This window comes from Rhinolophus hipposideros, assembly GCF_964194185.1.
Source record: "Rhinolophus hipposideros genome assembly, chromosome: 21".
In the NCBI taxonomy this organism is placed as follows: Eukaryota; Metazoa; Chordata; class Mammalia; order Chiroptera; family Rhinolophidae; genus Rhinolophus; species Rhinolophus hipposideros.
In genome coordinates, this window is record NC_138067.1 from 17,956,299 (window position 1) to 17,972,151 (window position 15,853).

The 15,853-nt window shown below is 42.1% G+C and overlaps 1 protein-coding gene across 2 annotated transcripts in view; it reads left to right on the forward strand.

The window, feature by feature from the left end:
• Window positions 1–15,291, forward strand: part of ZFP90 (ZFP90 zinc finger protein) — a 33,712-nt gene extending 18,421 nt beyond the window's left edge. The window contains exon 6 of one of the 2 annotated variants that reach the window (XM_081032695.1): window positions 15,191–15,291. In XM_081032695.1, the coding sequence (XP_080888821.1) occupies window positions 15,191–15,219 (29 nt within the window). In that variant the 3' untranslated portion in view covers window positions 15,220–15,291. Of the gene's footprint in view, window positions 1–2,994; window positions 3,494–15,190 lie in introns of those variants that run through there. The other variant, XM_081032694.1, reaches the window with a different exon arrangement.
• Window positions 15,292–15,853: the final 562 nt, after the last annotated feature.

Genomic DNA, 15,853 nt, shown 5'->3' on the forward strand with positions numbered 1-15,853 from the left:
GTGGAATGGAGATTTGTTGATAACACTGAGAAGACTGGCGTATAAATGAAAAGATGCTCAATCTTGAAATCAGAATATTTCAAAAGAAAGATACTATTTCGTACCCATTAGGCTGGCAAAAATTTAGAAGTCTGGCAGGAGGAAAATGAGAACTTTTATATACAGTGTTGGTGAGGGTAAATTGGTATAATCATTTTGGGAGTAATTTGGCAATATCCAGTAAAATTTAAACTAAGCATACCTTGTGATCCAGCATATATACTCTAGACTAAATACCCTGTTTCCCCAAAAATAAGACCTAGCCAGACAATCAGCTCTAATGTGTCTTTTGGAGCAAAAATTAACATAAGACCCAGTCTTATTTTACTTGTAGTAAAATAAGACTGGGTCTTATATAATATAATGTAATATAAGATCGGGTCTTACATTAATTTTTGCTCCAAAAGACGCATTGGAACTGGTTGTCTGGCGAGGTCTTATTTTCGGGGAAACACGGTATGTATTTACACAAGAAGTTTTCCCACGTGAGCACTGTGACATGCACAGGATGCTCATTGCAGCAGTGTTTGAAATAGTGCAAATATGCACACAACACAATATTCTCATTTAATACAATACAGCACTGAAATGAAGGAACCAGAGCATTCTAGCTCTGCCTGTGCAACTCTGTCCATGTGGCTAAGTGTGGCTGGAGGAAAACAGCCATGGTGACTAGTCCAACTTTAAATTCCTGACTCCTGACCTCAAGCATTTATCCCAGTACTATTTTATAGCTTCTCTCTTCTTAACCTCCAGCACTTCACCCCAGTCCTTACTCAGCTGGGGACCTGGCTTCCTAGTTCAAAAGTAAAAGCAATCAGAAGACAACTATTCACCTACATGCATGTGATTTTGTCCATGCTCTTCCTTTCCTGTTGATATGGATACTGTTCTCTTATCTAAGATCAACTTCTCTGGTGAGTTAGATCCCATCCTTAAATGAGAACAGTGTTTCTGCAATTGTCCTCTTTCCTGCATCTCTTTTTCTCTTGTCTATTGAATCCCATCAGCATAACATAATTTTTCTCATATTTATAAATATATGTAAATATATATAGACTGCACTCCTCTCCACCTACCACTCCATTTCTTGCTTCACTTAATAGGAATATTCCACAGTAGAGTTCTTAATACTCATTGTCTCCAATTCTTCTCCTTCCATTCTCTCTTGCACCCACTCCAGTCAGGTTTTTGTTTCTGCTTTTGTCAGAGGTCACTGATCAATGTGTCTAAATTTAACTTTTTATTTTCCTTCGCAATCCTCTTACTTGACCTTTTAGCATTATTTGGTACCATTGATAACTTCCTCACCCTTGACACGTTTTTTTCACTTGGCTTCCAGGTTATCCTAGATTACCTAGATTTCCATATACTTTATTGACAGCTACTTCTCCTAGGTTCATATTTGTCCTTGTTCTAAACATGAGAATTCTTCTAGGGCTCCATCTTTGGATCTCTTTTCTACAGCCTCCATTTGGGCTCTCATCCTGTCTCATTGCTTTAAATCTACCTACTTGTTGTCAACTTCAAAATTTATATCTCCAGTCCAGGATTTCATACTCATAACCAACTTCCTATGTGACATCTCCACTTTGATGTCTATAAGATAATCTCTAATGTGTCTAAAGATAAACTAACTCATGTTCTCCCCCTCCCAGTCCTCAGTCTTCCCATCTGGGAAAAGGCAACCCCATCCTTCCAGTTGCTCAGGCCCCAAACTGGGGAACCATTTTTGAGTCCTTTTTTTCACACCTCACCTCCAAGCTTCAGTATCTGCTAACTTGCAAAATATATGAGGGTGACCATTTCTTATTGCCTCCCCCACCCTAACCCAAGTCACCATCATCATCTGTGGCCCAGATATTTGCAATAGCCTCCTAATTGGTTTCCCTGCTTTTCACCCTTCTCTTTATATTCGCAGTTCAGCAGCCAGAGTGACACTGTAAAAATCAAAGATCATGCCACTCATCTGCTCAAAGCCCTCTGATAACTCTCCATTTCACTGGGTAAAAGCTAAAATAAAAGCCCTACATAGTATTTCTACCACCTGCCACCCTGTATTATGTCTCGCTCGCTGCTCTTCCTTCTTGATCACTCTGCTCTGGGCCCACTGGCCTGCCTGTAACACATGGCAAACCTCCACTCCAGAGCCTTTATATATGCTGTTCTCTCTTCTGGGAATCCTCTTCCCCTAGATATCACATGGCTTGGTCCCTCACCTCCTTCAGATCTTTGGTTTAGATTTTCTTAACCAATAAGCCCTTCCTTGACCACCCTATCAAAACAGCAATAGCAGTCCCCCTCCATGGCACATTCCATCTCCCCAGCTTCATTTTTTCCCCCATAATATCTACCACCACCTGACATCCTAAACATTTTACTTGTTTATGTCCTACTCTAGAAGGCAAGCTCCATGAGATTAGGGATTTGGTGTGTGGGGTAAATTTTATTGCAGCGTAACGTGTACAGAAAAGTACAAAATAGCAAGTGAACAGCTTGATTAAGGGCAGCAACTTCTGTATCTCGTTCAGTGCCCTGTCCCCAGCACAGAAGATACTTAAATATTTAATGAGTGGTTGAACTGGATGCATATGTATTAACATGCATAACGTATTGCAAACAATTGAAAATAAAATTACGGAGGACTATGTACAGTGTGATATAACATTAAAAAATCCATAATATCTATTTTTTATCAACTCATGAAGTACAAGTAGGAAAGTATTAAAATTTTGGCTTCAGAGTGGTGGTTTCCTCTGGAGCTAGAGGGAAGAGGGATAGGAAGGAATAAAAAGAAGGCTTAAACTGTCATATTTTATTTCTTAAAAAACATGGCAAGATATTAACATGTGTTAAAAGAGTGTGATACACAGGTATCTGAAAGTCTTTTAAGTCCATCTCCTTGCTCTTACTTGGTCCCTCCACCCACAAAGCCACCTGCTCTGTTCCCTTCAGGGTATGAGCTCATCTGGCCTATACATCCAGCCTGCCTGAGGATTTAGGAGAAGGAAAAATAGACATTCCTGCTCCCAAGTGTGAGAAGCTGATCCAAGCCCAAGAAAGAAGAGAAAGGTCTTGGCACTGTCAAGATCAAGCAAAGTCATTCCCACTCTCTAGGAAGGCCATTTGAGAGACCAATTACAAAGAAGGGGAGTGCAGGGAAGCAAAGGGCTTCCTGTAGATAAGAATATAGGTGATTATTTGCAGGAGTTGGTTGAAGGAGAGAACTAGTTTTTGCTAATAAATTTCAGTGAAAACCCTGTAATTGTGGAAAAACACCTTTTTTTTTGGACAAACACTTTAATGGATAAAGCAACAAAGAAATTTCGACCTGAAATACAGATATTTTATTGTGCTATGGCCAGATAAGTATTAGTTGTAATAACCAATGGGGTTTTTGTTTTACTATGTGCATAAAAAACTAGCAATTGGGCAGGCCTGGTGGCTTAGGTAATTCCAGCGCTGTGCTCCTAATGCGGATGTCGCGAGGTGGATTCCCACATGGGCCAGTGAGCTGTGCCCTCTGCAGCTAAGATTGTGAACAACAGCTTTCCCTGGAGCTGGGCTGCCCTGAGCAGCCAGTGGTTGGCGTGAGTGGCTGACAGCCACCGTGAGCAGCCAGCAGCTGCTGTGAACAACTGACAATTGGTGACCAACACAACTAGACTGAAAAACAATGGCTTGAACCAGAGTGGGTGCGGGGAGGTGGAAAAAGGGGGGGAAACAAATAACTGATTTTATTTTAAAAAACTAGTGATTACCAATTGTTCTTGAATTTTAATGCTCATTTTCGGAAGTTAAGAGATGTCACAGGATTTTGGCTTGGAGTTCTTGATAAAGCCCCAAAGGTGAAAACAAAATGACATGTACCCTATGTTCTAAACGATGACACAAGGACTGGGCACACTGTCCCACAGGGCTCACTGGGCGGTCTGAGACTTGCACAGTCTCTCAATCCTGGGCCCCCATTGACATGTAACCACAACAAGGGTCACATCCAGAGGAGAAGGGCCTTATGGTCCTGGGGTGAGACTTCTGCCCCTCTCCACGGGGCTAGGGGACTCAGGCACCAAGAGAATAACGAGATATTGTACACATCTGAAATCACTGGACGGCGTATCTACCCCAGCGAAACCACAGGCCCACTTACGGGTTTGCCACCCGGAGTTCTTGGGAGCGCTTGCCCTCTCCCCCTGAAGCCTGCGTGTGCGGTGGTGAGGGCGTGAGGAGGAATGCAACGTAGGCAGATGCCGAGAGCTGACGGGAGATTTCCGAAAGGAGGGAGGTGCTGGAGTAGCCCCTAGCAGCAGAGCGTGGAAGCCCTCCGAGCCTCCCCATTTGTGTTGTGCCTGGGAAGAAAAGGATAGGACAACTCCATCTGCTTTCTTTGCTGTTAAGAGATCACAAGACAGGATTTCAGTGGATCATGGATAGAGCGACCACATAATTGATCATGTAAACCTGGACCCTTAAGAATGAAGAGGGAGCTAACCAGACGGGAAGCTGGCACTGTGCTCGAAAACCGAGACATACGTTTACTCTGTGCTTGGGGCTCCCGCGAGTGAGAAAGGAAGACACGTGGCAGGGGCCCTAGGGCTGTGTCCCGATGGATGCTCAGCCAAACTAGGGGATGACCCACCAGGAGAGGGGTTTGAGACGAGGACTGCATAGGGCCAAAGAGGAAACGAGGCCACCCCGCTGTGAATGAACACACGGGACTGGAGTGACGCTGCACGCAGCCCCTAGACCGCGGCACATCTCCCTGTGAGGGACGCCGGGTGGGGGCAGCCACCGGCCCCAGGCGGGACAGGACGAAGCCAGCGGACGGGCACCTTCCGCCTTCGCCCTGGCCCGACAGACACTCGGAGAAGCAGGCCAGGGATGGGCCTCTAAGAATAAGGTATGAGTTTGGAGTTTTAAAGTGGGCTAGACTAAATTTTAAATAACCGTAAGTGAAGACAAAATTGCTTTTCCTTAGATTATGGGATCCTAAAGGGAGATTGGACAACGTGGCGGGGGTGAGGCCTCTTAATAGTGGCACCACATCGGTTAGAAAGGTTCGTATCACCAAATTTAGAATTAATAACAGGACGATCTGGGTGTGACCTCTAAAGAGGTATCAGAGGAAGCCCACTTTCTTCCCCCGACATTTTACCAGCAAGCTCCACGGGGTGCGGTACACACACGCACTAAAGGAGCGGCTTCCTCGTGCCCGGAATGAGGCGCAGCTGGAGACTATGTTGCCGGAAGGCCTCGGCAGGACGCACTTCCGCTTCCGGCCTGGCGTTTTCCGCCGTCAAGGCGGGTGCTGGTGGGTGAGGAGCCAGGTTCTGGCGCCTTGCAGGCCTTGTTCCGCTCTGCATGGGTGTCTGCACCTCACTGTGTGTTCACTACCCCCTGAGAGGGCGCGTTCTCGGCCGGGCATCCAGCCGTCGGCGCCAGGCTCCACCAGCCACTGGTGACCCGTGGCCCGAACACCTCAGGCGGGCTCCTCCCGTCTCGTGCTTTGCCCAGTGGCTGGATACCGCTGTCTCCTATCAAGTGACCTGCTGGACATAATGGGGATAAATTAAACCATATGGAATTATCTAGGGAAGGTGGAGAAGCTCCAGGTAATCATATCTCCTCTCTTTGACAAACTGTGGCTTTTCCTGAGGAAGTGTAAATTTCTACTCCCCCGAAACAAGGTCCTAAAAACAGGGACATCATGTCTCCTTCTCCCATTCCTTATGCTCCCTTGTTCGGGACGGGAGGACCTGTGAAGGCAGGCCGGCTGCAGGGAGGATAATGAAGTCTTGAATGAAAGGTTGCACTCCCAGTAATGGTGCTCTAGGTAGTTAGCGCCAGCTCTTCCATAGACAATAACTTAATCTGGATGAAATGTTGAAAAAAGAGAAGCATTCCAAATTGCTAACAAGAGAAGGAAGAATTAGAGATCAAACTCTTGGAGAAGCAGGAGATTGAGTTCAGAATCCTTGCACTCAAAGCTGCCTTTGCCTAAAGGCATTTACTGACGGAGACACCGGTGAAACCCAGCTGTAAAGTTGGTGGGCTTGCAGTATAAGGGATACACGTGTAAAAGTGCTGAAAGCTGGGAGTCTGAGTAGTCACCCCACATTTGAACTGGGACCTCAAATGAAGACACCCTCAAGAAAATGTTGAACTGAAGATGAACAAACCCTGGCATAGACATGTCTCCCCAATTCAGGTTGTCTTGGAGGTGCAGGGAACCTTAGCCTTCAAAATCTACAACATTGGCCAGACTGGTAGTGTGCCCAGGTGCCTGACAGGAGCAAATGAAAATGATCCGCAGAGAAAGGTATCTCAGACATCAAGGTATTCACACACACACACACACACACACACACACATACACACACACACATTCTTTTTTAGTAAATTCCTCAAAGATAACCAGATATACAAGGAGACATGAAAGAGAACATACAGAAATAACAGACAACAAATATAGACACAAATACTTCAGATATTGGAATTATCAGAGAAAGAGTATAAAATATCCAGAATTGTACACCTAAAACCTATGTAACTTTGCTAACAATTGTCACCCCAATACACTTGAATATTATTAAAAAGTATAAAATATCAATTCTTAGTATTTTTTTTTTTTTTTTTTAGATTTTATGGAGGAAGGGGAACAGGACTTTATTGGGGAACAGTGTGTACTTCCAGGACTTTTTCCCAAGTCAAGTTGTCCTGTCAGTCTTAGTTGTGGAGGGCACAGCTCAGCTCCAGATCCAGTTGCCGTTACTAGTTGCAGGGGCACAGCCCACCGTCCCTTGCAGGATTTGAACCCGCAACGTTGTGGTTGAGAGGACGAGTTCCAATCAGCTGAGCCATCTGGGAGCTCAGCTGCAGCTCAGATCAAGGTGCCCTGTTCAATTTTAGTTGCAGGGGGCGCTGCCCACTATCCTTTGCGGGAGTTGAGGAATCGAACTGGCAACCTTGTGGTTAAGAGCCCACTGGCCCATGTGTGAATCGAAGTGGCAGCCTTCAGAGTTAGGAGCATGGAGCTCTAACCACCTGAGCCACCAGGCCGGCCCCATTTCTTGTATTTTTAACTAGATAAAAGACAAGTTTGAAAATATCTGCAAAACCAAGAAAGCTAAAAATTAACAGCAGATTTTAAAAAGTAACCTAATAGAACAATTTCTTCAAATAGCCAATTAATACACTTGAAACTAATAATATAAATAAATAAATATATAATAACCAATTTAAAAAACTGTTTAAAGCAAATTAAAGGGGGGGAGCGGAACTCTAGAAGAGGGCAAACGGGGTCTATATATGTTGATGGAAAGAGAACTGGCTCTGGGTGGTGAACACACAATGTGAGATATAGATAATGTATTACAGAATTGTACACCTGAAATCTATGTAACTTTCCTAACAGTTGTCACCCCAATAAACTTTAATTAAATAAATAAATAAAATAAAGCAAATTAAACATAAGAGAATTAAGGAACTGGCCTGTACGTGAGAATAAATTGTTCAGAAACTAGTGAGCAGAAACAATGAGGTGGAAAGTACAGAAGTCAAAATAAAACACGTTAAACTACTGGCTAAGAGCCCAATGTAAATGTAATGAGATACCCAGAAGAAAAATAAAGGAAAAGCTATAAGAAATATTTGAAGAGTTAATGGCTAAGAGTTTTCCAGAACTGATGAAAGACATAACAAGCTACAGATTCAAGAAGCCCAAACTCAAAGAGGGTAAATAATAATAAGTCCATAGCTAGATATATCATGATGGAACAGTAGAATATAAAAGGTTAGTCTTAAAAGTAGTTAGGGGGTAAAAAATCAACTAACTTCAAAGAAGTAACATCTGACTTCCCAGTAGCATCAATGGAAGCCAAGTGAATGAATAATGAAATCTTCATTGTACTTCAAGAAAATGTGTGCCAACATGAAACTGTATATAGCAAAAATCTTTTATGAATGGGGACACAAGTCCCTTTTATTCAACTAAAACGACAGGAATTTCATCATAAGCAGACCCTAACTAAAGGAAATTCTAAAGGCTGTACAACATAGTGATTATACAAAACGATCCCAGATGGAGGGTTAGAGACACAAAGAGTAAAGCCCAAAGAAAATGGTAAAATGTGGGTAAATTAAATTATTAACTGTATAAAACAATGTTATAAGTCTTTAAACATGGAATTAAAACCCGAGGCAGAGATACTTTCATTTTTAGCTATAACAAAGTTGCTTCTAGTAAACTAATACTCCTACTAGAAATAGCTGTAAAAGCTGGATAAAATATAAATATGTTTATTTAAAGGCATTGGAGAGCTGCCAAGACAGCCAGGAATTGAGGATCTAAGATACCGGCGAGAAGGGAAGCTCACTGAGGTAAGCCCAACATTTTGTGTGTCCCTCCCATAGGAATAGTTCACCATACCTAGGGACATCATTGTAAAATGATTGAAAAACAAAGTACTAAAAGGCATTAAACGTAGCTAAAGAAAACAGACATTTTACCTTCAAAGACTAAACACTGGAAGAATGGTAAAAAAAAAAAAAAAACCCCAAAATATATACTGTGTTTCCCCGAAAATAAGACCTAGCTGGACAATCAGCTCTAATGCGTCTTTTGGAGCAAAAGTTAATATAAGACCCGGTCTCATTTTCGGGGAAACATGGTACTCTTTTTCTGAATTTCTCAGGAGAATGGCAGTGCCCTCCCTTACTTGGAAGTAAATATTCAACCAAGTTTTAAATTAGGACTTGCCAGTGTGGTACTTCTGTTGACAGGTTGCAGTGAAAATGTTTATATTCACTTAAGTTCTCTCTCCGCCTCTTATGCAGAAGAGATCAGTAGTTCACATTTACTTTTATTTCCCACTGATCTCAAAACCATTACGTTCTCCTTGTCCAGGATCTTATTTTCAGGAACGCATGTTTGTAAATAGATTAGATTTGCTCTTTGCATTTTTTCATTTTTCAACTTAATTACACTTTTTTGTCTTCTTGCTGCACATTTATGTCTTAGTTCAGGGTTCTGCACCTACAAGGTGCTCGATAAACATGAACTGAACAAACGGACCATTCCAATGATCCTTAGTGCTTTCTCCCAGTCAGTACTCTTTGAGTAATGTGGGGCAGATGTCTTTCTGTACCTCAGTTTCCTCAACTGTAAAATGGGCACATTAATAGAACACCCGTAGGGGCTGTTGTGGATTGAATGAGTTGTTAACATATGTTGCACAGTGCATGGCCCTTAACGTAATAAATGTTTCTTGACATTTTTCTTTTTAATTATCATCACATCATCAAAATTGGAAGGAGCTGGGCTGTTGTGGTCACAGCACTGGAACTGGATGTAACATTAGCTGTGCGATCTGTGACACTTCATCTCCCCCTCTGAGTTTCAGTTTGTGTCTTTGAAATGGAGGCTATCATGCACAGTTCCACCTGTTACACGGCTGATGTGAGGATTAAGTGAGTTAGTATCTGTAAAGCACGTTGCACCGTGCTGGGCTCTAGTGGTGTTCTTTAAAATGGTGAACAGGCTGGAATAGTGGGAGCGCTGGCCTGCGATGGGTGGGAGGGACTTTCCCCCCGGCGCGCCCTGGTTGGCGTGAAGGCCCTAGGGCCACGTCCGCCTCCTGGGGAGGACGCCACCTGCATGCAGGTGGCCACCAGGGGGCGGTGCCTGACCACAGAGCCTACACAAGGCGAGCCTGTTGCCTGCGTTCCTCCTTTACCTTCTTTCCCTTCCCTCCTTTCAATGATGCTGGAATTTCTCAGCATCAAAATGATGAGGTCCAGGCTCTAGTGGCCTCCATCCACGGCTCCTGCACCCCAGGGGAAAAAATGTGGAGCACACGGCAGTAGGGGAGATTGGAGTCAGCAATGGAGGTGCCCCGTGTAATGCAGGAGGGCCCCAGCAGCTGCGCGAGCAAAGCATTCTTTCCTTTCGTGACTTTTTATTTTTAAAAAAATTAAATCAACTGAAACGCTTTATTTTACCTTTTTAATGTTTTACTGGGAAACATCCATGGTCATTGGTCACATATTGCCTTCATGCTATAATGGCATAGTTAACTCTTAAGGGGGGGCTCAGCTCACAGTGGCCCATGTGGTGATCGAACCGGCAGCCTTGGCGTTGTCAGCACCATGCGCTAACCAACTGAGCTAACCCGCGACCCCTAATCCAAGTGTTTTAAAAACTGTATAATCAACAGACACCCTTATACCTTTCTTCTTGATTCACCAATTGTCAATACACTTTGCCAGATTATTTATACACAGATACATTTAAATATTTTTATCTTTTGGCTGAACCACTTGGAGACATCCTGATACTTTACTCCTAAATATTTACTTCAGCCTGCATCTCCTAAGGACAAGGACATTTCCCCACACAACCACAGTGCCCTTATCACACCTGAGACAGTCACTCAGCATGATATATTATCTCATACAGTTTCATATTTGGATTTCTCCACTTTTCCCAGTTACATTCTATATAGCTGTAGTTTTGTGATCCAGCATCTGATCAGTTCACCTCACTTTTTCTTGTGTGACATTTTGTTTTACATATATATTTTCTTTTTGTCTTTTTTCTTCTATTTTTAAAAAATGTATTTTGTTTATTTTTTTCTTTCATGACATTTTTTGAAGATTCCAGGCAAGTTATCTTGTAGAAGATCCCACAACCTGAAATTTCCTATTTATTCTTCATGATTAGATTCAGATAAGTCACTTTGGGTAAAATATTACATTACATAGGCTATGTTATCTATTTCCCATTACATCATAGCAGGAGGCCTGTTGTATAGGTTTGTACCATATTGGTGACACTGAGTTTGATCACTGGGTTACATTTGACAGTTTCCTATCCTCTCCTTTCTTTTCCCATCAAAAACTGAATCCAATCAAGATACCACAAGAAGCAACCAACTAAATCCAGGATGTGAGACAAATAGCCTAGTTTCTCCAACAATTCTATGGTATGAGGGTAAAAATAAAAGACTGTTTTAGATTAAGAGAGATTTAAGAGACGTAATAGCCAAATACTTTGGATGGGCCTTGTTTAAATCCTTGTTTGAATAAGCTAATTGTAAAAAGACATCTTTGAGACAATTGGGGAAATTTTAATATGGGTTGGGTATTAGATGATATTAAGAAATTACTGATAACTGTGGTGGGTGTAATAATGGCATGATTATTTTTAAACATTTTAGTATATTGTAATATGTTCATGCAGTGGAGTATTACACAGCAGTGAAAAAGAATGAAGTAAAGCCTCATAGATTACACTGGGTAAACCTCAGAAATTAACAGTTGAGTGAAAAAAAGCAAATTATTGAATGAGATGATTGCTATACCAATGATACCATGATATATATGGTATATCATGGTATATCAATATATGATATACCAACATATTGATATACCATGGTATATATGGTATATCAATATGTTTATTGGTATGATATACATAATATATATTATGACATAACAGATTGCTTTTTGCATATATACAGAGGGTGCCAAAAATGTATGCACATTTTAAGAAAGGAAAAAACTATATTAAAATTGTAATACTTAATATATACTGATAACAAAAAAATGAATACAAGTCATGTTTGACTTCTGCAGTTACAAGAAGTGCTCAAAGTGGTTACCATCAATATAATTTTAATACAGTTTTTTCCTTTCTTAAAATGTGTATACTTTTTTGACACCCTCTGTATGTTTAAACTCTGAGAAACTGTGCTAGAGATTGTTTATTGATACACAAATATGGACCGAATATAAAGCCAAATATAGGATTCAAATAGCCGTTAGAGTTTTATTAGGGTAGCTTGTGCTTAAACGGGTGTTCATTATGTTGTTAAGTTTCCTTTTTTGTGCATACTTGAGATTATTTCACAAAAAATTTTAAAATATAATTTTTTAAAGGAAAAAAGCTTTAATTTATTGAGCAACTACTAGATTCCAAAAGCTTAACATACGTTTTCTACTTTAATCCTCGCCTCACTTTTTTAATCACCTGCCAACACTTTGCCCTTTTTATACTCCATTCCAGTCACACTAGCCTCCCTGCTGCCTTTTTAAAAAGGTGGGCACAGTCCTACCACGGGACCTTTGCACTTGCTATTCCTTTCACCTGGAATATTCTTCCCCTGAAAAGCATGGTTCCCGCCCTGATCTCCTTCAAGTCTGCTCAGCTACCACGTTTTCAGCAAAGACTTCCTTGTGTGGCTTATCTCCCTTACCCTGCTCTACTTTTTCACCGTAGCAATTGTCACCTTCTGACATATCGTATAATTTACTGACTTACTCTTATGTTTGCTGTCTGTCTCCGTCAGTAGTATGTAAACTCTGTAAGACCAGGACTTTTTCTCTGCTTTATTAACTGCTGTGTTCCCAACATCTCAAACAACGTGGCACATAGTATAGGCACTTAATACATATTTGTTGAATGAATGAATGAATGAATGAATATGTTCTCTATTACTGCATTACAAACTACCCTAAAACTTAGCATAAACCATAAACATTTATTTTCTCACATGGTTTCTGAGGGTCATGAATCTAGGAGATCCTTAGCTCAGTGGTTCAACTCAGGCTCCCCATAAAGTTGAAGTCAAGCTGTTGACCTGAGCTGTAGCCAACTCACAGCTGGACTGGGACTGCAGAACCCACTTCCAGCCTCGCAAACATGGTTGTTTTGTAGACCTAAGTTCCTCCCTGGCTGTTGGCCAGGAGCTTCACTTCCTAGCCACATGGGCCTCTCTCCACAGGGCTGCCTCATGTCATGGCAGCTGGCTTCCCCCAAAGTGATGAGAGAGAGAGAGAGAGACAACAAAATAACTCAAGACAAAACCCACAACCCTTTCTTACCTAGTCACAAAAGTTACATACCATCTGTGGTAGATAGAATAATCGCCCCCCAAAGATGTCCGTGCGAATACATTATCTGACACAGCAAAGGGACTTTGGAGACATGATTAAAGATTTTGAGATGAAGGAGATTGTTTTGGATTGTCCACAAGGGGCCAATGTAATCACAACAGTCCTTATAAGGGAAAGAGGGAGTCAGGACAGTCAGTAACAAAAAAGTAAATAAATAAAAATAAAAAGTGACAGTGGAAGCAGAGGTTGCAATAATGCATTTTGAAGGTGGACAAGGGGCCTCAAGCTGAGGAATGCAGGCGGCCTCTACAAGCTTGGAAAAGACAAGGAAACAGATTCTCTCCTGGAGTCCCCAGAAGGAACACAGCCCTATTAACACCTTGATTTTGGTCCAGTAAGACCCATTTAAATGTCTAACCTCCAAAACTGCAAGATAATAAATTTCTGCTGTTTTAAACCACTAAATTTGTGGTGATTTGTTACAACCGGAATAGGAAATGATTACACCATCCCTTCTGCCATATTGTAGTGGTAAGTAGTGATTCAACCCACGTTCACAGGGTGTGAATACCAGGATGCACTGTAGATGCTGCCTGCCAGAATGAATGAATTATTAGTAACCCCACTTTGTAGGTAGGTAAACTGAGGCTCAGGTAAACTGAGGCTCAGGAGTAAAGTACCTTGCCTGAGGTCATATAGCGAATAATGGCGGAATCAGTCCCATCCACACTCAGGATAAATTCCAAATTCTCTTGACTAATGGCTACAAGGACTTATCTGATTTGGGGCCTGCCTCCCTCCCTAATCTGAAACAAGCTTATCCCCACCTCAGGGCATTTCCACCACTCCAGTTGCTCTTCTCCAGGCTCGCTCTTTCTCACCCTTCAGGTCTTAGTTCAAATGCAAGTATTCCCTGATAACACAATGACTTTTATCTCTTTATCTCATTTTAGTATTTATATTTTATTTGTTGTTTACTGTCCAACATCTGTTTCCGCTGCTCCCACCCCTCACTCATGAGGACAGGGGCTTTGCCTGCTTTGTTCATTTCTATATCACCACTATTGGCACATAGTAGGCGCTCACTAAGTATTTGCTGAATGAGCGAATGTGGGAGTGAGTCTGTGAGTGAATGAAGTCACAGGGAGGTAAAATAGTTGAAAACAATCTCTTCAACTCACTTCTCTTGGCATCTTGAAATAATAGTTCTTACCTGACAGAGTTTATGAAGATTAAAAGAAAGAAAAGAAGTCACAAGGCTTAGAGTCACAGGATATATGTTTTTAAAGAAATGAGTTTCGATTCTCCCACCACTGCCAGCCTGGGCCTGGGGCTGTTCACAGGGCTCTGCACTCTGAGAGCACTTTGTCTCCAGAGAAGGAAAAACGCTGGGCAGGAGGGGTGAGCAATCCACCAGCACCTCCATTTCAATAATAACTTAAGTCTTTTCTTCCCAGGCTGGTTCTGCTGGTCCCCACACCCTTTCCTGCAGGCAAAAACCTTTTGTACATAGTTAGCCAGGAACCACAGCTCTCTGAAGGCCGGTCAACCATGAATTGAATGAGGGTGTATCAGGCAGAGAGAGCAGGATCGGGTTAGGGAGCCCTGTGATCTTGGACAAGGAACCTGTTTTCTCAGTCTCTTGCCCTCTTTTTTGGGTGGGAGGGGAGAAAGTTGAGTGCAGAGAGTTGAATTAATCATCTCAATTCCCAGCCCACTCTAATAGTTGGTTTATGCAAGGTTTCTCTGTGTTTTTTTTAATTCACTCACTCATTTCTTTGTATCCCTACCTCCACTCCCATTACTCTTCTCCCCCACTCTGTTTAATAAATACCTTCGGATTTGTATGTAGTTTTGTCAGATATGTAGTGTTGTTTCATGTGAGTGTAATTTAATTTTTTAATTAAAAGTTATCCTGTTGGGGTGGCTAACTAGCTCAGTTGGTTAGAGTGTGGTGCTAATAACACCAAGGTTGCCCCGCATGGGCCACTGTGAACTGTACCCTCCTTAAAAAAAGAAAAGAAAAGTTATCCTGTTAGAGATTGCGTTCTGTTTCTTACTGTGGTAGCCAGCCTCCAAGGTGTCGCTGCAGTGGGTCTCCTGGTATTCACATCTTTGAGCAGTCCCCTCTGGCACTGAATAGAGTTGACCCTAACCAACAAACAGGATTTTGCAAGGATGATAGTGTGCAATTTCCAAGGCAAGGCGATAAAAGACATTGCAAACTCCTTGCTCTCTCTTGGATCCCCCACCCTAGGGGGAAGCCAGCCCTGTGGAGAGGTCTAAGAGGAACTGAGGCGTTCTGTCAACATTAGCACCAACTCGCCAGCCATGTGAGTGAATCACCTTGAATGATTCTCCTGCCCCACTCAAACCTTCAGATGACTGCACCTCCAGTGACATCTTAACTACAACCTCATGACAGATCCTAAGCCAGAACCACGCAGTCAAGCCATTCCTGAATCCCTGGTCCACAGGAACTAGTATGTGAGATGGTGAATGTTTATTTTTGTGTTAAGTCATTATGTTTTGGGGTAATTTGTTACACAGCAACAGATAACCGATACTTTTTCATTTAGCTGTAGAGTTTGTAAATCTATTAAAGTTTCTTTGTGTTTGTCTAGTTCAGGAGTCAGGAAAATTTCACTGTAAAGAGCTAGATAGTAAATATTTTAGGTTTTGCCATATGATCTCTGTGGCAACAACTCTACTCTGCTGTTGTAGCACAAAAGCAGCCATAGATAATACACAAATAAGTGAGTGTGATTGTGTTCTAATAAAACTTTGTGGGGGTGGCCGGTTAGCTCCGTTGGTTAGAGCGCTCTGCTAGTAACACCAGGGTTGCTGGTTCAGTCCCCACATGGGCCAGTGTGAACTGCACCGTCCACAACTAGATTGAAACAACTACTGTGTTTCCCCA